Consider the following 22,106-nt stretch of genomic DNA (forward strand, 5'->3'; position numbering starts at 1 on the left):
ATTTGTATTATGATTTAAAATATTTTAGATATTTATTAAAAATACAATTTTACAAACCATTGTATTATAGAAGCGGAGCAGGTCATGTTATAAAAATTGCCAAAAAAAAGTTTTACGAAAATTTTTTTTTTACGAAAACATCGTTGAGATGTTACAAGCAAAAAACAAATTGTCGTTTTATGACTGCGTTGTCACATTGCCCAAAGAAAAGGTCTGAATTGGACACCAAAAAAAAAAAAAAAAAAAAAACGGTGCTTGTCCCCGATACGTGTACGTGCGATAACTGGTCGATCGCGGGAGTTTGGCAGCTTGAAAAGTCGATCGACGGTCGAAAAAAGGTTGGGCACCTCTGTTGTGATGGAATAAAGTTGGACCATGAGAACGAGGTCATAATATTACTTACTAAAAGTCAGGAATAACGCAATACTACCAGCAAAAAAAAAAAAAAATCTTATTCTGACAACACATGATTATGTTCTTATTTTTATATTATTTTATTTTAATTTTCCTAATAATAAAGTAGCGGGACTGCCGCAACACAGCGTCTGCAGACTAAACAAGTCCAGTCCACGGTGGAAAGAAATGTTCTGACGAGGGGAGAAATGCATCCAGCGCTCGGGCCAGAAAACATAAATACGGAGCAAGTCATGGGGGCCCCTTTTTGAAACATCTGCGCTGTAATTAATTGCGGCGATGCCTGGGTGGCACTGTCGTCACCCGCAACCGATCAGCTGCATAACATATTTCAAGTGCGATTCCCACTTGGCCTTTTCGACTAAATCTGTCTCTCTTCATTTAACAGGCGATACACTATTTCATTGGCGAGCCGTTCTTTTGGCTGCTCCTTGTTCAACGCCAGTGCTTTAGCGGCACGGAAAAACTACATGCGTGCGTTGCATACATTTAGAGCCTCCAAAATCAAACATGATCCGATACTATAAGAAATACCTGTAATGTAATGCCGGCTTTTTTTTTTTTTTTTTTTTACGGGCAGCGTAAAAGGGGCTTCTGATTCGATTTCACGAGGCGGAAAACTGACATGGTCCACTTCATACCGCCATTCCATATTAGTGCCGGTTATAGAGAGTCCAGCGAACCTCTGCGTGTTTGCGCGTCAGCAAATTTGTGACTCAATACCGTTTACGCCAAGTGCTAGCGTGCATATTTGTTTGCCCCTGTGCTAGCGTGTTATTTAGGCTAGTATGCTAGCTCGTGCTATTGATGAGCCTCATGTGAAGGTGATTTGTTTGTGGTGAATGATTTCATTTTGGAATACGGCCATTTATGTAAGGCGGGTGTACAATTATGCACGTCATGGATGCTTGGTGTTGGTGCTTTATGATCCTTTCCATTTTAAACGGTTTTCCACCATCTCCTGGCATCTATAACGCAATCACAAACGCCTTTTAGTGAGGGTGTCAATTATTCGCGGTCTCACGATTTGCCGACGGGTGCAGTCCACATGCCTAGCAAAAACGGTGAGAAAATGCCAGTTTTTACAGGCAGTGGGTAAGGGCAACATGCCGGTTTTCGCAGATGGCAGGCAAGGGTCTTCTAATAATGATGGATATTATTAATATATATATTTGAAAAATTAAACTTCTGCTGCATTTTGGATGAACACTTGAGGCGACGACACAACACGGTATTTGAAGGTTGGTCAATATAGTGGTACTTGGGGAGTGGGTAGTTGGTTTAAAAGGTTAGCGAAGCACCGTGTTGGCGCACGTGCTGAAATAAATGAATGACGTGTGAAAAACAGGTGCCCCGGTGATTTTCCCCCACTCTCAGCAAAATAAAGCCTGCTGTGCGACTGCTCCGAAAATAACCGGCGTGCGGTTACGTTGCCAGTTACGGCGCACGTCCACCCAGCGCCGCCGTTAGCAAAACCTGACACTAACGTAGTGAAATGCAACACTTGCTCTCCGGTTACCGTTCTGTGCTGACTTGGGCCGGCAGAGAGTGGGGTGGGCCATCATGTAACGACCCGTTGGCATTAGCGAGGATTTGAAAGACGGGTGATTAACGGTGGCCTTGTGGGTTGCATCAGCGCGGGATCATGTGACACCCAGCCATTTTATTGGGTACACTTCCACGATGGCTCCTCTGCGTCTAATTCTGCCTCTCAGAAGATATTTAAGGCCACAACCTACTGCACACATCGGCAGGTTATATTAAAAAAAAATGTGATCGGCAACACGATCCCGAGCTGCTGTATGTGCACCCCGGGGGCTGTGCAAGATAGAAAAGGGCGACGGTAATTCAGTGTTAAAATTACACATTTATATGATGTTGAACATAATCCCTTTGAATGCTTGTGTTGTTGTTTTTTTTTTTTTTAAACATTACTGAAGCAGAAAAAGGGGTGCACCATCTCATTTCGTGATATACATGGTTACCTTGACTTACAAGTGCCCGACTTTTCACGTAACGGGCCGTCGGTTCATGATGTTTTTTGCCAAGTGATTGAATTTATTTGGTGATCGCGCACAAGACAGCATAATAAAGCGTTCCGTCACTCAGTCCTTCTTCACCGAGGATAAAAACAGAGTAAAGACGCAAGAGCTTATTTCCATTGTAGTCCTCAGTGCTTTGCGTTGATAGCCAAAATTTGAATTATGGTGCGTGTGTTGAAATGTTGAAACGGGTGTGTGGCTTCAAAAAGTGGGGAGGTGAAAAGTTGAATGCAGTATAAAGCTTAGGTTTGTTTTTGTGAAATGTATGTTTGAAAGTGTGATGAAAATCATGATCTTGAGAGGCACACTGACAAGATCAGCCCTGTGTTCGCCCGCTGACGAATGAGCGCAAAAGGTTTGGAAGAAGTGTTGAAGTGTACCTTTTGGGGTCCACCAACTTGTAGAGTTTTCCGCTGTGCGACTGCGCCGTGCTTTTACTGCTCGCCAGTATGTACCCTTCACCTGAAACGAAATGCAAAGCGCCCGCATGAAAGACGCCTCACGGCCATTTAATGAAAAACAGCAAAATTCCATAAGGGGACAAAGTGTAAACACGTGTCTGCGGGGTCCCGCGGCTTTTGGGCCGCACGCCCCGCGGGCGGGAATCTAAAAGACCTCCTTCAAAACACAGTGACAGCTGGCGCGAGAGCGGCGATCAAACATTTATGATTGGCTGTTGTTGAGTGAGTGTTTGACTTAATCAGAAACACTGCGAGCTGACGGTTCATAGTCCCCGCCAGTGACTGGTGGGCTGCAGCTGGTAGAATGTTCTGTATCACATTAGGCCGCTCACCTCACTTCACCCGAGCGCTCCTAAATTGACGGCAACACACTACACCCGTGCAAAACGCTGCGCCGTAGGTGGCCTGGTATGCAAAATGTGAGCGTTTGGGATTATATGCATGATGTTTTATGGAACAGACATTTAATCCACCAGGAAGTAAGCATTTTAATATCCTGCCGAGTGAAAGTCGAAACCGTATTTCCTCAAATGGTGGCCGTCCCTCGAATAGAACGCCGACAAGTCGCCGGCTGGGTCATCCGGTGACAAAATAAACGCCTCCCTCAAATAGTAACTTTGCTTTATCTTGACTTGCTCACTCACACAGATCTTCAAAAGAGTTAAACGCACCCCGTCGCGTACCGCAACGGTGGCATCGACCAAAACATGGAAACAGTCGCTAACACTGCATTAGCGCTCTGGGAGACGGTCAACAGCTATAGTCTGCCTCTGTCCGCTCTTTCATTTCACAACATTTATAAAAGCGTAACATTGATTCATCGTTTTCCCAAAATAAAACGCATCCCCTCAATAAATGCCACCAATCACCCGTATTTTACGGAAATAGGGTAAGATTAAAAGTCACTTTAAATTTTTTTCTAGATGGCTTGCTAACACTGCAAAACTAAAACGTAACCAAGATTAAATATAAAATTAGGGGAAAGGACAATTTTTTTCTTTGTCTGCCAAGAAATGTCTTCTTACGAGGCAGTTGTGTTTTGTGTCATAACATTCCAATTGTATTTTTTATCTTTTTTGCTCTTAAAAATCTTGAGGCATTATAACGTCATTTGATATTTTGTGACAGGTTTTAAGTAAGAATATCTTAAAATAAGAAGTATCATAATTCTATAGGGTTGGAAATATAAATACATGAGATTTAAGTGGGGAGTTACATTTACGTGTCGGAGGAAATATTGCAGAGTAAAAATGTCTGCTTTGTCGGCAGATAATTTTGCCAAAATATTCCCCAAGTCATTATTTTTTTTCTTCCGAAGGCTGGGTGCAACCTGGACGAGTGATTGGTCAACCGGAGGACAACTAACTAATAAAAATGGGCATTGCCACACTGACCCAATTCATCTTCTCCGAATCCCAGGATGTGTCCCACCAGCATGGAGCCGCAGGAGCCGGCTGAGCCTAGACAAAGTGGTTTCTCCTGCCACTGGTCGCTCGGTTCCGAAGGCGTTATCGATGACTTCTGGAGAATCCGCAGGTTGCTGAGATCAACACATACAGTCGATAAGAGAACGTTAAAAACAGGTCAATTGTTGGTGAGAGAATGTCATGGAGCACACGATCTCAAACCCTACGACTGTATGTGACCCAGGCGAAACTTAGCTCCTCCCCCCCGACATACAAAGATGCTAGTTTCTCAGTCGAGATGCAGCACTTCAAAATACAGTCAAACCTTGGTTTTCGTACATAATCCGTTCCAGAAGACTGTACGAAAACCGAATTGTTCGAAAACCGAAACCATGTTTCCCATTGGAATCAAAGTAACAATTTTTAATCTGTTCCAAGTCAAGAAAACAACTTTTTTAAACCACTTTTTTTTTTTTTTTACAATTTCACACCATAAACTGTACACATGTAATAAGAGAGCAGGTAATATGTAAAATACTGTACGAACAAACTGTAATGTTTTATTTTCACCAATTTTAACATTAACATAGTAACATAAAAATTGAAGGAACATCTCTCTCTCTCTCTCTCTCTCTCTCTCTCTCGCTCTCTCTCTATCTGTCGTGGGGCATGCGCCTATCCCAGCTGTCATAGGGCAGCAGGCGGGGCATTTCAGCATCCCGAACTCCTTAGCCAACACAGACACACGCACACCTGACTCATATTTCGTGATCAAATCTTTCTTAAATTCTATAGTTTTGCGCACTATTTTTCTCTTTTCTTCAACAGGTTTACCACTTCCACTTGCTTTCTTTAGTGCCATGATTAGGGGCTGATACACGATGCAAAAGTAACAGTCCAATATTACATAGTTCTCACCAAACACGTCTGCTTAAAAAAAAAAAAAAAAAAAAAAAAAAAATTTTTTTAAAGGCCCTTTGAGTCAGAATGAATCGTTTTAAAAATTCGTTAAAAAAAATCTACTTGAGATCTTCACAAGAGCACGTCTGAGTCTGCTTCATAAATACAATGAATGAAGCTTAGACTAAAAGCAAGCATGATGATAAAAATATTCTTAACATGATACAGTGTGGTCATAAATAAAATAAAGATGATTTAAAAAAAAAAAGACATCGTTATAAACACCTCTTGACGTGCGTGATGTTTACCAAAGCTCACGCACCCATTTCGGCCGTAAAGGCAAATGCTAAGGGTGCCGTTGTCACTAGGGGGCGCCAAACATTTACCAGCTGATAGATTCAAATGTAAAACAATGCCCAAATATTGTATTCTAATTAATAAGACAGCATCAGTGAAAACCAATGACAGTATTTTAAAGACATCAAATATGTAATGATTTTCAGCGCATTTCATGGCGATAGCCATAGATACAAGAACATTTTCGGGGTTTGTGCCATCATTACCTCTTGTGGAGGGATGTCGAAAGAAACAGTTCGCAGATCAACTTTAACACATGAATCAGTACAGGGCAAAATGAAGAAAATCCCTGTGAATTCACAGTGGAGAAATATATTACTTCAGTAAGCTCAAATGTTAGAATGTTCACAAAAACACACTGATTGTTCATACCTGGTCCTTTCGCCTTCCTGTCTGTGATGCGGCCTAGTCTGAAGATAACTGCACGCTCATACTCCTGAACTATCTGCAGAAAGAATCAGACATGGCAAACCATTCTGAAAAGAGGGGGGTTTCACTCCCCTTAACAGAAGCGTCTCACCAAACATGTCTGCCTTTTTTTTTTTTAAAATCTTTATTGAACAATACAAACTTGTCTGCTCACATTGGACGCTACATGAGGAAGCGTTTCACCAAACACGTCTGCTTTTTAAAAAAAAACTTTATTGAACAATACAAAAACGTCTACTCAGAATGGACGCTACACGAGGAAGCGAAGCCGAGAGGAGTGAAGTGACGCATTCAAGTGCGCTCAGTTACTTTCGAGAACCGAAATTTGTTCGTCATCCAAGGCATAAAAAACTCAAAATTTTTGTTCGAAAACCGAATTGTACGAGAACCAAGACGTTCGAAAACCGAGGTTTGACTGTACTTCCTTGAATCAATTACTACGTTCCTAATAGCCAAGACTTTGATATTGAGGGAAATGTCTTACCCCTTGTACATGCTTTGTACTTTCTACAGAATAGTAAATAAACACCCCACTAGTTACTACTTAAGGGCCACTTTCCTTTCTCAAGACCCACACGGTTCCACTTGAAAAAACATCGTTGCATCATGACGAAGCCTTTGTTCATCCACAACAACATACCCGCAAACTGAAATGGAATTTTTCAAACCCAATCCCCAAAGACGCCGAGAGGAGGGAAATTTTCTCGCCGTTATTTACTTCCTTTTTGCCTCTTCGAGCGTCAGTGTTTGACATCAGCAAACGAGGATGAATTACAAACCAAAGAAAAGTGTGAACAGCGCAAGGCAGGATGTCTCATCTCCATTTACACCAAACTGGCCGGGTCGCTGTGGCAAGAGTAACACAATACCTGCGCCCCCCCCCCCCCACCAGCCCCAAAGCCCGCCCCCCACGCGTTTGGAACTTTGTATTTACCCTGGCACTGCCTGATGCAAGAGACAGACCGAATAGGGTGAGAATGAGAGAGGAGAGCCGTGATCTTTCAGTGAAAGCGAAAATGGTGCTCCGAACATGTAAATCTGAAAGTCTCGCAGATACAAAAGGCTTAAGAGATACACGCTTTCACAGGTTATTGTTGCGAGAGTTGAATGCGGAACATTCCCGCGTGTGTGTGTGTGTGTGTGTGTGTGTGTGTGTGTGTGTGTGTGTGTGTGTGTGTTGCGTCTTGATCGTAAAACACGTACATGGTTCAAGAGCGTGACGTGGCACCTGTAAAGCTGAAAGTTAAGTTCAGAGAGAAAGCGCTGCCGTATACAGTGTGGAACATTCAGGACTAGGTTTGACGGATAAAACACGAGATATGCAACATATTTCCTCTAAAGCTGTAGATTTTATTAGTCATTTGTCATTCATTTTATACAAACTAAACACCACCCTATAATAGGCGCCACCGACACACGCCTCATCAGGAACACAAATACTATTATGTGGCGGTGGCATTTCAGTCGGCGGCCAGGTGGTCACTCCACAATGTCGTGAGCACCCGTGTTTATTAGCCATACCCAGTCTCTATTTTTCCCTTTTTTGACATTTTATGGGCGGCCCGGTGGTCGACTGGTTCGCGCATCGGCCTCACAATGCAGAGGTGCAGAGTTTCGATTCGGCCTGTGTGGAGTTTGCATATTCTCCCTGTGCCTGAGTGGGTTTTCTCCGGGTACTACGGTTTCCTCCCACATTCCAAAAACATGCATGGCAGGTTAATGGAACACTCTAAATTGTCCCTAGGTGTGAGTGTGAGCACGGGTGTGGTTGTTCGTCTGTCAGTATAGCCACCCATCTGAAATTGTATAAACACGCCTCTTTCAGAGAGAAAGCGGTTGGTTTGAGCATCGTGTCCTTACCCGAGCTTATCTCCAAACACGTAACTGCCATACAATCGTCTGGACTGGCAACCTCTGTAGATGAAACCCCCCACCGGTGGTGCTCCTCCAATGGACTGCAGGTCATAGACGGAAGGTTCATTCTCTGCACGGTATGAAGGACAGGAAAATTGTAGATTTATTCAATTGCCAGTGTTGCTATGTTCTCTGTGTAGCAAAATAAAAAAAGCAGGATCAAATTCCTCTTTCAAATTAGCTCTGCATGAAGCTGCGGAGAGCATGCAGCGCTCAACGTACAGGTCAGCAGTCAATAATGGGGTCAATAATGAAATGAATGAAAAAAAACACGTTATATGACAAATATGAAGTCATAATTTTTGAGAAAATGCTATTTTCTTTTGAGGAAAAGTATGTTTGAGGAAAAAAGTAAAATATTACAAGAATAAAGATTAATTTTACTGGAGTAAATTAGTCATATAATTTCCGTTTTTTTTAAGTAACTTTTTTAAAGGAAAACATTTTACTCAGAAAAAGTTTTTTTTTAATGTCATAATACTATTGAAGCACTTTTCAGAAGGAAAAAAAAACGACAGATTTTTGTGTGTGTGTGAAAAAAACTACTGTCACATTAATAACTGCCAATCTTAATGTTAGTTTTTCTATTCAAAGTAAAGCAACACTGAGAAAGGCGGAGAGGAACTAATGTTATAATGACAGTTTATTTTATGAGACGGATTAAGCCAAACAACAACAATAGAGCGATCGCCATTAAATATGACAGAGGAACTGTTTCCGGATGTTTTCGTGGAACAAACCATTACGTACTGGGTGTGCGTCTCGTCCGTAGCACATGGACTTTGGCAGACGTCCACGTTGTCCCCCTGTCCGGTTCATAAGTTTGACGCTGATGTAATAAGGCTTATTTTTGGAGCGCTGTGGTCTTGGCAATGGGAAATGTGAATGGAGGAAGGCGCGCTGATTTCCCCGCGGTAATAACTTTCCAGCTTAGATAATTGGCCCGTGTCGCAGACTATCCTACATTTGATTTGCCAAAGTCGTCGTTATTAAGACAAACACCCGTAATTTATTTGTGGAAGAAAAGTGGGTTAAAAACGGACCGTCATTTGCCTTTTTTTTTCCTCTCATTGTGAGCGGAACCCCACCGAGATTTGAGTTTTCAACAATGCTTCGCCGTCACCCCTGCGGTTATTGCTGTTGACAGCTCTAAATCTAAAGTGTGGATGCAATCTTGCTCTCTCTTGGCATATCTGAGCGATGATTGGGGCAGGATGGTTATAGGGCTTCCAAGTGTGTTTGTAATTGTGTGTTTTGAGGCTTGGGGGGGGGGGGGTGTTTCTCTGGCGCTCACTACATTTTTTCCATTTAACCTTGTGCACCTCAGCAGTTGTCCCGGATTGTTTCTCAACGTATTGCCAAAGCGCTGTGTTCTTGCAAAAAGACATTTGTAAAAGAAGATGTTGGGGGATATGTTTTTAAAAAGCCCAAATCTCAGGCAAAGGATGCATTCTGTTTCAAACAATATTTACATTATGATCAATGCTACAGATTAAAGGAATCCAAAATATTTTTTTTATCATTCTGCTCAATTAGTTGCTGGGTACAAACAGCTTCCTGCTATAGACTCCTTCCTCCCTTTGGCCATCAGGCAAAATTGGATAGAAATAAAAATTATATAAATTCACTCACAGATATGATCGCAAGCCTATTTGAACTCTGTTGCTAACCAAAACAGCAGCACCCGCCAAGAAAAATGTGGCGGTGATCGATCCACGTGTGGAGAGGAGTTTCTCGTTTTTCATGCTCAGTAAAAGAAATGTTGAGCATATGGTTCCCATGAAAGGGTTTAATTGCTGGTCGCAGTTGCACTCTGTTGCTAACCAAAACAGCAACGGGTTCAGATCTCTTTCAGATTAAGTGTGGAGTCTTTCTGCTTTTGTAAATGAGTTCCTTCAAATACTGCAAACACCTCCTTTTCCTCCAGTGAGAAGAAAATGTAGATGATATGATTCCTAAATGGACATGACGAGAGTTGACTGCTTAGCCTCTGTTGTTAACCAAAACAGCAGCACTCTTAGGCATCTCAAATCTCTCCCAGATTAAGCGTGGAGTTCTTACCATGTGCACCGCGCTCCCTGAAATAGACACCGACGGTCGAGTAATTTAGGAGAATACAATAAAAAACCTTGAACTCACCGTAATCTTTCCCTTTGTGAATCTCCAATATTCTTCCAGTAGTTGAGTTTTTGCCGCTGGCATCCGTGCAGAGCATGAGAAGGCTACCGTTCTCCGTTTGGAGCCGATCCACGCTGCACCTACGCCACACAGACCACCAACGAATGAGCACCGAACGACACAAGTGCACTATCTGTGTGTGGTATTTTGTCCTTTTCTTTTTTCCTGTTTGACCAACCTGCCTGGGTCGTGTAAGCCTTGCGCAAAGATTTCCGGCGGCTGATTGGTGCTGTTAAAGTACGGGTTGTCCCGCGGTATGGAATAGGGCGAGGCGCAGCCGTCCGTGTCCATGTCTACCCTGAGCATGGACCCTGTGAAATCACTGCGCACAAAATACCTTTGAGGCTTTGGATCACCTTCATGCCTTGATACCACTGGACCTGTCCTCACCTGAGTCCATCCATCTCCTCCATGTCATCCAGGGTGATCATCCCGTCCCCCAAAACAATGTACAGCAGACCCTGGGGGCTGAAGAGCAGCTGCCCGCCCAGGTGTTTCCGGTGCAGCTCAGCCACTTCCATCAGTACCCGCAGGGTCCGGGTATCCGCCTGGTTTGGGTCCTTTCTGAGGGAAAGAAACGGACTCTTTCACAAAGAGATCCGGCATCGTAGAAGTCCTGGCACGGGCGCTCCTACGTCTTTTATACAGAACCCAGTTCAACAGGATGCCACGAATCTGTGCGCAAAATAACACAGAGTAGGTACAATAGTTGTCGCGCAGTGACAATTACCTTCGCACAACAGGGAGCTGGAAGTTAATGTCGGGTTTTAAACTTCCCACCATGGTCCCGGAACCACGGAACATCCTTGGACACAGCCGGATGTAGCGCCTCTCATATGATTCTTGTAGCCAACAACCTCAAACAAATCTCTTGGTTGGAAAATGTCTTGTTTCTCCGAACGCTTCCCCGTCACTGTTGTCTTTTTTTGTTTTTTACGCCCTATAATAGCCGCAAGAAGGCAAATCAAATAAGACCTCAACCGCGGCTGACTTTACCTCTCTGTTTCCGCCTTTTTTCCCTTCAGTTTGTCAACTGAAAAAATTGTATTTCATTTTAAAATAATAATAATAATGAAAACAATTTGTGCATTGTCACCCTGTGGCATTTTGGTGTCAAGGAACTCTGGTGAAGTCAGTTGAGGAGTTTCATTCAGACAACAAAAGTTATTTGCCACCATCTGGTGAGATCCTGGTGTCGAGGAACTATGTTGAAGTAAGTTGAGGAGTTTGACTTCAGCAAAAATACTACTTTGCTACGATGCTGTGGCATCTACAGGCAATTATAAACAAATTCTTTGCACCAACCATTTTGTTTTGTTTTATTGGGGGGGGGGGAATAAATAAATTTTATTTCCATTCATTTCAGCTGCATTTTCGATGCTAGCTCTTTGAGTTCAGAGCATGGTCACAGAACGAATTAAAAAGCTATCCCAAGGCACCACTATTTTTGTAATTTTACATTATTTTCCGCCACTGAAAGAACCTAATGCTGACGTATGACCAAATAAAACTCATCAGTGACATTATAAAACCTTCAACAAATGTCAAGTTGAGACATGAGGCAGACAGTGGGCGGGCGATGACATCACGCAGTCTCTTGCAAAGTGAGGCTTTGGCTTTGCGAGTACGAGTCACATTTCATCTTGGATTGATTTGAGTTTCTAAACGTCCTGCAATTTGAAAAAAAAAGGGGTATAAAAAAACTGCTTTCTAAAGAAAATAACGCCGTAAAAGTGCCATCGAATGCTCTAATTGAGTTACGGCCCCCATGCGCCGCAGTCAGTCACCGAGATGGCGTGCCAAAACTGTAATTAAGATTAGGTCATTAAGGCAAATAAATGGACTGGTGTGATTGAAAAGAGGTTTATGAGAGAAGATGGTTTTCTTTATCATAGAAGAGTCAAATGAACGCCGTCGGGGATTTCCAGCAGAACGATGATAGCCCACTTTTTACTGCCCCTTCACACCTTTTCTTTTTGGGGAAACTCTCAAAACTGCGTGTGCTGGAATTTTTCAGTCAGTCACATTATAGCATGAAATGACGTCCATTTTTTTTTCCTCACACATTTTAAACCTATTTTTTTCCAGCGACAAGACGCTTACAAAATGTATCATTAAATTGTCAGGCAAGAATAAGTTAATTAACTTATATAAATCTACTGGCCAGTTACTACTTCTGCTTTTCTGTTCCACTGACAAGGTAGTTTGAAACCCCAAACTAACCTCATGGGTGTACGAATGAGAGTTCGGAAGTTTCCGTACACTTTGAATACGTGGCTGGCGCAATTATTTTGTCTAAGGGGAAAAAAAAGCAAAATTATGCATAATGCAACCACGGAGTACAAAGGCTTTAATGACAGTAAAAGTACCAGAAGAAGTTGTGAAATTACAAGAATTCTGGGCGTGGGGTAATTGATAGTATCATCATAAAACATTTGATGATAAGCTACTTCAAATTTTCAAGTAAGACCAGTACTAGTTGGTCTCATGAAAATGTGTAATTTTTTTTATTGCCCCGCAACTGCTTTATTGTAGTCAAGATTTTTTTTTTTTTTGTTGGTGATAAGACATCTTTATTCTTGGTCAGTGCGCCATCTATTGGGGAAACGCGGGCATTGCAGGGACACAATGAAATGATGAATGACTGATTAACATTTTTTTTCTTTTTTTTTACTGTTGTTGGTCAAGTTCAGCGGGCCGTATTCAAAAGCACTGTGGATCATATACGGCCCACGGGCCGTAAGTTTGCCTACAGCTTGTTCATACCCACATGTTATTTGACCAAGGGGGAGCCATTAAGAAAACTAAGCAAATGGCGCTTGGGAGGAGGACTTACAAATAGAAGATATGTCTGAGAGATGGTCAGAGAGTTACAGTTGGAACAAGACTTTTTCAAAACTGGAAAAGAGCGAGCCCATTCGCGTTTTTGTCAGCTCGCGATCAACGTCAACATGCGCTTGAACCGTTTCCCGTTACCTGGACACGGTGTACTCCACCACGCGGAGAATGTGGTCGTGCGGCCCGATGGCCCAGCGCTCCTGGTTGGTGGTGTAGGAGACGTAGAGCTTGCCATTCTTCTTATAATTGGGATGGAATGCCAGGCTTAGCAGGCCCCTTTCATCTCCGCCCTGCGGTCAGATGGCAAAGCACAAAAGATCCAGGAGTTAATTATGTCCCGCCTCGGACTCTCCTTGGTCGTGTGGGTTCAGAATTGCAACCCCCCACCCCCACCCCATCCCCACAACCCTCTAATCCCCCTTTTTATTTATCCATCACATTCTCTTTGACACTCCTCGCATTCTCTCATTCTTCCCTTTCAAACCATCGCCTGTTTCACTTCACACCTCCACCAACCCTCCTTGAATAGACCATTACCCGCCATTATAAACCATTTGACTCCGAGCGCAGCCGTTTGCGCCTCCTCTTCCAACCCCGCCCACTCCTCTTGGTATATGCGCGCTGGTCCTCGGGGATCAGCGTCCCCGCAGCCGCCCACCACACCCCTCCCGTGATGCCCCGGGGCCCTCCGAGGTGGCCCCCCATTGTGCGGTGATTTGTGTGTGTAATCTTTGGGGGATATCCGTGAATGCGGCGCTGAGTGGCTCAAAGAATTTATTAGCTCGCTCACAGTTCATAGAGAGCACAAAAGTGCAGAGTGCTTCGACGCCGTACCACCCCATCCGCGCCGCCACCCCGAGCGTTCGCGCTCCTTGGTGGTTTACACAAAATGCATGCAAAATTCACGGCTTAAGGGGAAAAGGAGACGGTGGGGGGTTAAAAAAATAGATATATAAATAAACAAGGAAGGGTCTGCCAACTCCCACTGTCCTGGCAACATGTTTAGAAAACATCTAAATTGCTTGTGTAATATGTAAACCTTTTGTCTCAGGCCGACAGGCAGCCCCACCGCTTGTCACTACCCTGGTGGTCCTGCCGTCATAGCTCGCTCACTCGCTGTAATAATCAGCAAGAGCGCCAAGCTAGGCCTTGCCAGGCTGGGCTGGTCGGGCCAGGCAGCTTGGCCATTTATGTGGCGCTCTTCTTCTCCACAAAAGAATGAGCACAAGCTTTTGAGGTGTAAAGAATGTTTATGAACGTGCTTCTGGAGAGGTTTCCGTGCGATCTCATTCTCAATGAGGACGCATAATGACGAGGGGATCGATTTTCGTAGACAGTGCACGTGCGCCCGGGCGTAAAAACCCGCTACATCTTAATTTTTGTGCCGGTGCAAGACTAGTTTTTGTGCCATTGGGAATTTGGCAGACCACGCTACACTACAGTGGGTGTTGCGGTGAACCGAGGGCGTTTTGTTTGATATGCCCCTCGGCATGGCTTGCTTGTCGTGTCACCAAAGAATGAATAGTTCTGCTTTATTTCTCATTCATTATCACAATGATCTGTGATTGGCTGGCGATCAGTCCAGGGTGTACCCTGCTGCTCGCCCAAAGTTGGGGTGGGATCGGCTCCAGCTCACACGCAAGCCCTGACTACTCTGGCCAAAAAGTCGCACAGCACATCTAAATAATGGAGATGGATGTAATGGCGCATAGCTTGCACATCTTGTAGGGTTAACTGCAGAGTCTTGTCTGGATGTCGTAACATGTATGCAGACAGTGACACGGGCCACATGTGGAATCAAAACGGATGACGCGGCACACTGGAATGTACTAGGAGTACTGATGAGCAAGAACCGAGACCCACACCAGGAACCCCGTGGGTTTCATTGATCTTGTGAAAGCTCTTGAGATGCAAGAGAGTCAGACAAGATAGCAGCTCGCTCAAGTCAAATAAAAACAACAAGGGGGTGAAATAGGTGACTTGTACAGCAACCAAAAATGTCAGGATGTTTGATGTATGTCTGGAGATGCAGTGATCCACATCCCTAAAACAGACCAAAAGGTAACCGCAATTCCAAAGAGGCCGTGATCCGAGGCCAAGGGGGGGGTTGACACCCTGAATAAACAATGTTGCAACCGAATGAACAATTTGCTCCCCTGCTAATAACTCCTCGGATTGCTTCATTGTACAATAGTTGTCCCCTTATGTGTTCCCTCAATACAGCATCTGTCAGCACACTTCCAGGCAGGGCGGGGCCGAATGAATCTTTCAAGGTATTATCTTTTCATTTGTCACAAACACCTGCTGCCAGGTTCCTCTGTTACCTCCACTCGTGTTCTCCGGGGGCTCCTGCTTTGACATCGAATGGGTGGGGAGAAAGAAGCTTGAAGAAGGGATGAGTAAGGGGGTTGTATGATAACACCTTATGGCGAGTTAAGGGTAATCCTGGTCTTAGTTTTGGCAAACACCACACAAACGGACGCCCGTTCACATGGAACTCCAAATATGAGGTCATGCGATGTGCATGCCAGGCCAGTAGTTGGCAATGTGACTTGGCATCCATCTTTTCGATGTCCTTTGTTGTTGTACAGTCGATGCGAGTTTAGAATTTGATCCACAATGCCCAGAGAAGAAACTCAGTCCTTCAGTTTTGACCGGTGAAGATAGTCACACTATAATTCTTTAAAAATGTCCTCAAAGAAGCCTGTTTTTTTTAAAGGCTTTATTTTTTTTTAATCAGATGCGAAAAATGTTCCTTAGCATACATACCGTACTGCATGAACGGTACACATTCAGATACATTTTATACAATCACTAACAGGAAATTTTATAAATAACAGATTTTGGACATTGGACTGTCTTAACGCGACGTGTCATCAGGGCCTGTCACTCACGAGACATCCTTTCAGACACCATCAAAACAGGTTTTGGGCCAGTAGGCCTACAAATGATGCGGTTGTTTTGTTATTTGGAAAGTTGTCTACATTGTGGGGTTTTTTTTGTTTTGTTTTTCTTTTCGAGGGGAGGGGGGGGTGCATTCCTGTTACTTGTTAGAATAGCCACAAAGTTTTGTGAAAAAAAAAAATTCCATTTGGAGTCCCTGTGAATCGGTGTCATGCATTCAAGTCAATCTGCTTTTTGCTGTTTGACAGAAAGGAGGCCAGAGGAGAGATGGTGATGTAGATACAGAAGAGAACGAAATTAGTCTCCCGGGGTTATGCTTGTCAGTTTTGATCAAAAGACAATACAGATACATTCGTGGGTTATTAGGGCACCAAGCTGTGTGAAATTTTGTATTTTCTTTCTAACAGCAAGTCAGTCAACATGGTTTGAAGCAGCCATTTTGGGCAATTTAAGGGCTTGCTGAGTTGTCGAGGATTTTTCCCTTTGCTACATAACGTGACCGAAGCATGTTCTCAAAGCTTGATGATCGTTTCGAGGAGAGAAAGGGGGTGGGGGGTGCGATGTGTCCATCGCTGCTTGTTTTGAGGTTTATTCGGTCTCCTAATTCATAATTAAAGAGACTATTTGTCATACCACGGGAAGAAGTTGACTAATTTCCATAAGTAATGATCCTAAAAATTAGCAGTGACATTTCTTGTCCCCCACCCCTCCCCTTGAAAAAAAAAAAGAGCCGCAGCTGCAAGTAAATGCATTCAAGCTGAGTCTTGTCCAATCACATTAGAGGTGAGGGAGGAAAATATCAAGCAGTTGCGGAGAGACCGCGGCGAGGATGACTGAGGATGGTGCGCATTTGCGGCAGGGACAAGCGTACAGAGATCGAATTACAGGCAGAACACCCACAGCGCGGCATGCAGCCCACACCAAAGCAGCACACCATTGTTTCGCTGCAGCTTAATTGGCACATGGAGGGGACGAGGAGGGTGGGCGTCCACAGAAGGAGTGGGAGTGTTTTGGAGGGGAGAAGGAAACAACACAGGGCATTACAATCAAAGCATGTGCATGGGACTGGTGATGATAAACCAGTTATCTGGCCCCTCTCTGGGGGGGGCCGGGGGGTGGGGGGAGGGGGGGCGCTCTGTATTGAAGGCAGCTCCATCCTGTTGATGCTGCCGGTAAATACCTTCTCCACTCTGTGTGGCTGGAGGAGATTTCACAGAACAAGACTCAAGGGATCGAATCATCATAACGATGGCTTCATCCACATCCAGCGACGATGCCGACGATAAGAGAAGAGGCAGCATGCCGAGCGTCCCTCAAGGGGCCACTTACATATTCAAATGCTTTGCTTGCTTTGACTCCCTGTAAACAAACTGTGAGTGGCATGCGTGCGGGAACAAACTTCCTGTCCGGGAGCGTGTGCACCCCTTCCTCCTCATCCCCGAAATATCCCGACAAGGCCATCTCCTCATGCAATCTGAAGAATTCCAGACACTTCCCATCGTTCTTTGATTGTGCATCTGAAACTTCAAAAGTTCAAACTCATCTCCGGGTGCTCGCCTAGCTTCCACTTTCACCGGATTTTAAAACAATTCTTCAAAAAGTAATTTGTTGCAGGATTAAACTGTCACCACTGTATTATGAAGTTGAAAGATGAAAAGGCTGGTGACGAGCTAGCAAGAGGCTAGTGCTAATAGAAAACAGGGAAGTATGTGTCCCAAATTTGGTCTTGGCTGGCTTCAACTGATCTAAGTGTGCAAAGGTGCAAACACAGTGCCGTAGCAAGAATAATGGTCGCGGCAATACAATGGTCACGGCGATAAAACTGCTTTGCTCAAGCTAACAATGTGTGCCAAAGAGACAAACAAACAAAAACAGAAGGAGAACACTTGTAAACATCTTTTGTTGGCCACGATTTGAGGCAGCAGACTCGAGCTCCTGAAGTCACTTAGCCATGCCCCTTGACGACACAAATCCATTTTTCTGAATCAAAATCTGTAGTTACCACCACGCATCACAGAAAATCCGCCTAAAAAAAACCCCAAAGAAAAAGACTTCTTGTTTGACTACTGAGGCCTATTTTTCCAGACCATGTTGCCCGAACTCTCAAATCGCATCACTTTTTTTTGGGGGGGTTCAACTGTAATTCAGCGTGACTCCTTAGAGGAACAATGTGGGATAGATTAGGCGGGCCATTAAACCATCTTGTGAGAGTGAGCGGTGCAGGACAATGCTAGCTGTATGTACAGTTAATTAGCGCAATGATTGGCTGCCGTCATGTTTGATGAATGGTCTCTTGTTTTGTCATAACAATACAATTGGAAAGGTAATAGTGAGCAGACACCCCCCCCCCACCCCACTCACACCACCCTACCCTAAGGTGTTCCTCGTGGTTTTCCACGATTCCTCCTTACCTTCAGGCCGCTCTGCACCAGCTTGTGGATGTCCAGGAAGGGCTCTTTGAGCAGCTGCAGGTCATGGGTGAGTATTCGGACAAATCCCTCCCGTTCCAGGACAAAGAGGCGCTGGGATCCGTCGCCGCAATGCACCACGGCCACAGGCTGCCGCAGACCACTCAACACCTCCTGGGCACAGTAGCAGTTGTGTTTGTGTTTCCTGGGCAATGGCGGAGATACAAGAAGGTCAGACAGAGGAGAAGGTCAAGAAAAATCAAGGGCCGTGGGAAAATTTAAAACATTGGTTATAAGTGGGGTGTTGGATATTAAATTGCATTACTCGGTGAACCCCCGTTAATCATGGGGGATACAGTATGTTGTATTTGCACCAATAACAATACAGACTTTCTTTTCCATTCTCCAAAGGGGCCTGGGCAGTTCAATTAGCCGCAGTTTCTCCCACTGACATTGGGTGGGCATGTCTATAATAACAGGATGCACAAAAATGTCTGAAGGAACCATTAAACAGGAAGTTGGCCATTTTGGTATGAAAGCAGCCATTTTGGGCATGTACATTGACAAACTCTTACGAGGGAATTCCTCCAAATGAGTCCCAATCAGAAACAGCAACCCCCACCCACAGATTAAATGTTACATGCTTTTTGGAGGGCTGTAGTGCCATATTTGTATTTAAACAAATCTAAATATCACAACCAATACTTCACACACACACACACACACACAGACACAGACACACACACACACATTGAGGTCAAGGCTGACAATCAAGTCACCACATTGACTCCATGTGTGCCTGTTTCTGTTCTGTGTTAGTCAGTTAGTTGAACTGTCCTTGGATTTGAAAAAAACGGAGCAAACATTGCCTGGTCTTTTGCCCCGAGTGAAGCGAGGATGAAAAGCCTCGCCTCAAGAGAAGGGAAGCGACCACACTGACGCATTTGCACTTTGTGAGCGGAAGCTCTCCCCTGCCCAAAGTTTCAGCATGCGACTCGGCTCGTCAAGGCGCGTGGCACGCAAAAAGGAAAAGAAATTGTGGCGACAAACCTGCTGATATCTTCCATTTTCTCATCGCCCAAGTAGTTGGAATCTTGGCCCTGTGCTTGCTTTCGTTGAAAATCTGGAAAGCACAGGCCTCCATCTCGTCTGCCGTAGTATTGGCAGAACTCGTCCACGTCAGCCTGGAACAATTCTGCACACACAAAAAAATAAATAAAATGAAATATGGGCGTGAAAATTTTTGAGGTAGAGCGAAAATGAAAGGCCATATGACTTTGGTGTTCATTGGAGAAGAAACAAGAGCCAAGTGATGGACAGTAAAATGTAAAAAAGATACGGTATGTGTGTGTGTGTTGGGTCAAACCAAACCACAATGAGCAGAAGAGACAGCAGGCCAAGCCAAACGTGGAAAGGGTACTTCTGGCTAAAACTGCAAGGGGGAGACCGACTATAATTTATATTGACATGATTTTGGCTTACGGGGAGCATGTTTGTGCATATCGAATAATAAATACTCGACTTTGTGAAAAACATTTATTGACAATGTACACCAGCTGTCAGTCTGATATGATTGCAATGCGGCGTCTCCTGGTGGGTGAGCGAGAAACGTAGACCCTTTTGGAGATTGAAAAGCCTCAGGAACTTGGGGGGGAAATGTTTGGCCTTCGGTATATAATAAACAGGACGGAGTGTGTTTGGGATATTAATATTCTCTTTAAAACAAAACTATCACGTATCAGTCGGGGAGGTCGATTCGAGAGCTGGACCGTCAATGTAACTTGTCTCCATCGTCAACCAAATACAGCAGAAGTCAAATACTGCCCATTCCATGTTGCTCGATAAGAAGAACACATCCACTGGGGAACAAATCAAGACCCCCAGACAGACAGAACCAATTTATTTCATTATTTTTCATTTCAAGGATTTATTTTTTTTTGTGTTCATTGTATATTTTGAAGGCTTTTTATTTTTTATTGTATTTATTTTCATTTATTACATTTAACATTATTGACGAATTTACTGCTAGCCGTTGCCTTAAAAGTTTCCTGAAATGTCATTAAAATGTGTTGCCGTTTACACAAAATCCGGCTGCATCTTTTTTTTTGTTTTGCAAGTGGTTCTTTCACCCCGTGTGAACTGGGAGGTGACCTGAAAACTAAGGAACGTAGGAAACCGTAACTTTTGGCACACCCCTAGTATTTATGCATGTTGTACACTATGCATCTTTATTTCTCTCAGACCGCCCTGAAGAGTAAAACCGATATGTCAACCACACACACATACAAAAACAGCGCCGGCACAACATTATTCCTCCGCAACCCCCCTCGCCAGCTAAAAACAATCTTGCCAATGCTGTTTCCTTTGGTCAAAGTTGGAGGACAGACGGACAGAAGGGGGGGGGGGGGAGCAAATCCACCCATGATAAAAACACAAACCGGGTCCCACCCCGACCCCCTCCTTTCATCTGCCACACAGCCGAGCCACTGCAAGGGCTGACCGCAGCAAAAACTGGAGGTGATAGGATATCCCCCTTGAATATCTAAACACAACACGGAGATCAAAGTACCACAGAAACACAAGCGCGCCTGCTACACCACCCACCCGCTTGTGTGTGCAGTTATCTTAAGCACGCTGGTGTGGGAGCTCGGGTTGAGGAAGGGAGTTTAAGAGTAAGCGGGAATGGTGGGAGTGAGACCTAACGGAGGGTTTTACCAGTGCAGGTACAACACAAATGTTACTAAATACGAAGCCAGTGAAGGGAAGCCAGAATTTGACTTATTTGCTCCCTCCTACGAGCTCCAGTTAGAAGGCAAGCAGCAGCATTATGGACCAAATGATGCGAAGTGAAACGCAGTCTCTTGACGGCAAAATGTGATGTCAGATAATAATAGACATAAACGACTGTATGCTAACCAGAACTTAAGGTGGTTCAGACAAAATATCAATTATCCAGAGATCCCCGGAACTGAAGCCTTTCACACACAACTCAATGAATGAGAGATATAGCTTCCCTCAATCAGATAATTGGATGACATCAGTCTGGCGTGATAAAATGCTCAACAGAGTGGGACAAGTGAGTAAACTTGACAAGCGCCTCTGTTACGGGTCTGATAATACATCTGAAAGCGTAAAAATTGGGGATGACTGTCACCCCCGTTCTGTGTTGGTGCCAGGTTATTCCGCAACACTGGCACTGGATTGTCAAAAAGAAAAAAACAAGTAATATTTTCGAAATTAGGAGATGCTTCTTATCAGACTACCACGAAATGGTAGTGTCAAAAACAATTGGAGGTCCCACGGTGTGACCATCCATTACTAGTGTGCTTGTGTCAATATGTGCAATTCCACATGCGTGTGATTTTTAAAAATCGTCCTGTTCATTTTTAATGTGAAAAGAAAGCAAACTTGAACAGCGCAAAACAGCGAGTGAGAGAGCGAGAATGCTGGTGAGAGGCAACTCGAGAAGGGGGGAGGGAGAGAGAGAGAGAGAGAGAGAGAGAGAGAGAGAGAGAGAGAGAGAGACTTGTCCATATTCGTGGCTCTCTGGTGCTGAAGCTTCCATCTGGTTATCTTCCAAAGGCAACCTGGGTGGCCCGGCCCAAGTACTTGACATCTTGATGCACTTCAGCAGTTTTACATACACACTGGCTTTGTAGAAAAATAAATGTGTCATTCGTCACCACAGATGCTGATCTGTGGCGGCGGGGGCCCGCTGAGAAGGAGCACAACACGGGGTGGGAGGAAAGGGGGGTGGTAAGTAAAAGGGGTGAAGGTGGGCGGGGGGGGGGGGAACACGCCTTTTCAGCTTTTTTTTTTTTTTTTTTTGACCTCCCTGGGCCCACAGTGTGGTAC

At 44.3% G+C, this 22,106-nt stretch overlaps 1 protein-coding gene across 3 annotated transcripts in view; it reads right to left on the minus strand.

Annotated features, from left to right (window-relative positions):
- hhip (hedgehog interacting protein) overlaps positions 1–22,106 on the minus strand; it is a 40,061-nt gene that overhangs the window by 8,597 nt on the left and 9,358 nt on the right. For all 3 annotated transcript variants that reach the window (XM_019862632.1, XM_019862633.1, XM_019862635.1), the window contains exons 3-11: positions 19,302–19,446; positions 18,255–18,456; positions 13,078–13,229; positions 10,492–10,665; positions 10,280–10,423; positions 10,063–10,181; positions 7,870–7,993; positions 4,312–4,457; positions 2,837–2,918 (exon numbers count right to left, since the gene is read on the minus strand). In XM_019862632.1, coding sequence (XP_019718191.1) covers positions 2,837–2,918; positions 4,312–4,457; positions 7,870–7,993; positions 10,063–10,181; positions 10,280–10,423; positions 10,492–10,665; positions 13,078–13,229; positions 18,255–18,456; positions 19,302–19,446 — 1,288 coding nt within the window. The remainder of the gene's footprint in view (positions 1–2,836; positions 2,919–4,311; positions 4,458–7,869; positions 7,994–10,062; positions 10,182–10,279; positions 10,424–10,491; positions 10,666–13,077; positions 13,230–18,254; positions 18,457–19,301; positions 19,447–22,106) is intronic.

This window comes from Hippocampus comes, unplaced genomic scaffold (genome assembly GCF_001891065.2).
Source record: "Hippocampus comes isolate QL1 unplaced genomic scaffold, H_comes_QL1_v1.1 scaffold7, whole genome shotgun sequence".
Taxonomy (NCBI): domain Eukaryota; kingdom Metazoa; phylum Chordata; class Actinopteri; order Syngnathiformes; family Syngnathidae; genus Hippocampus; species Hippocampus comes.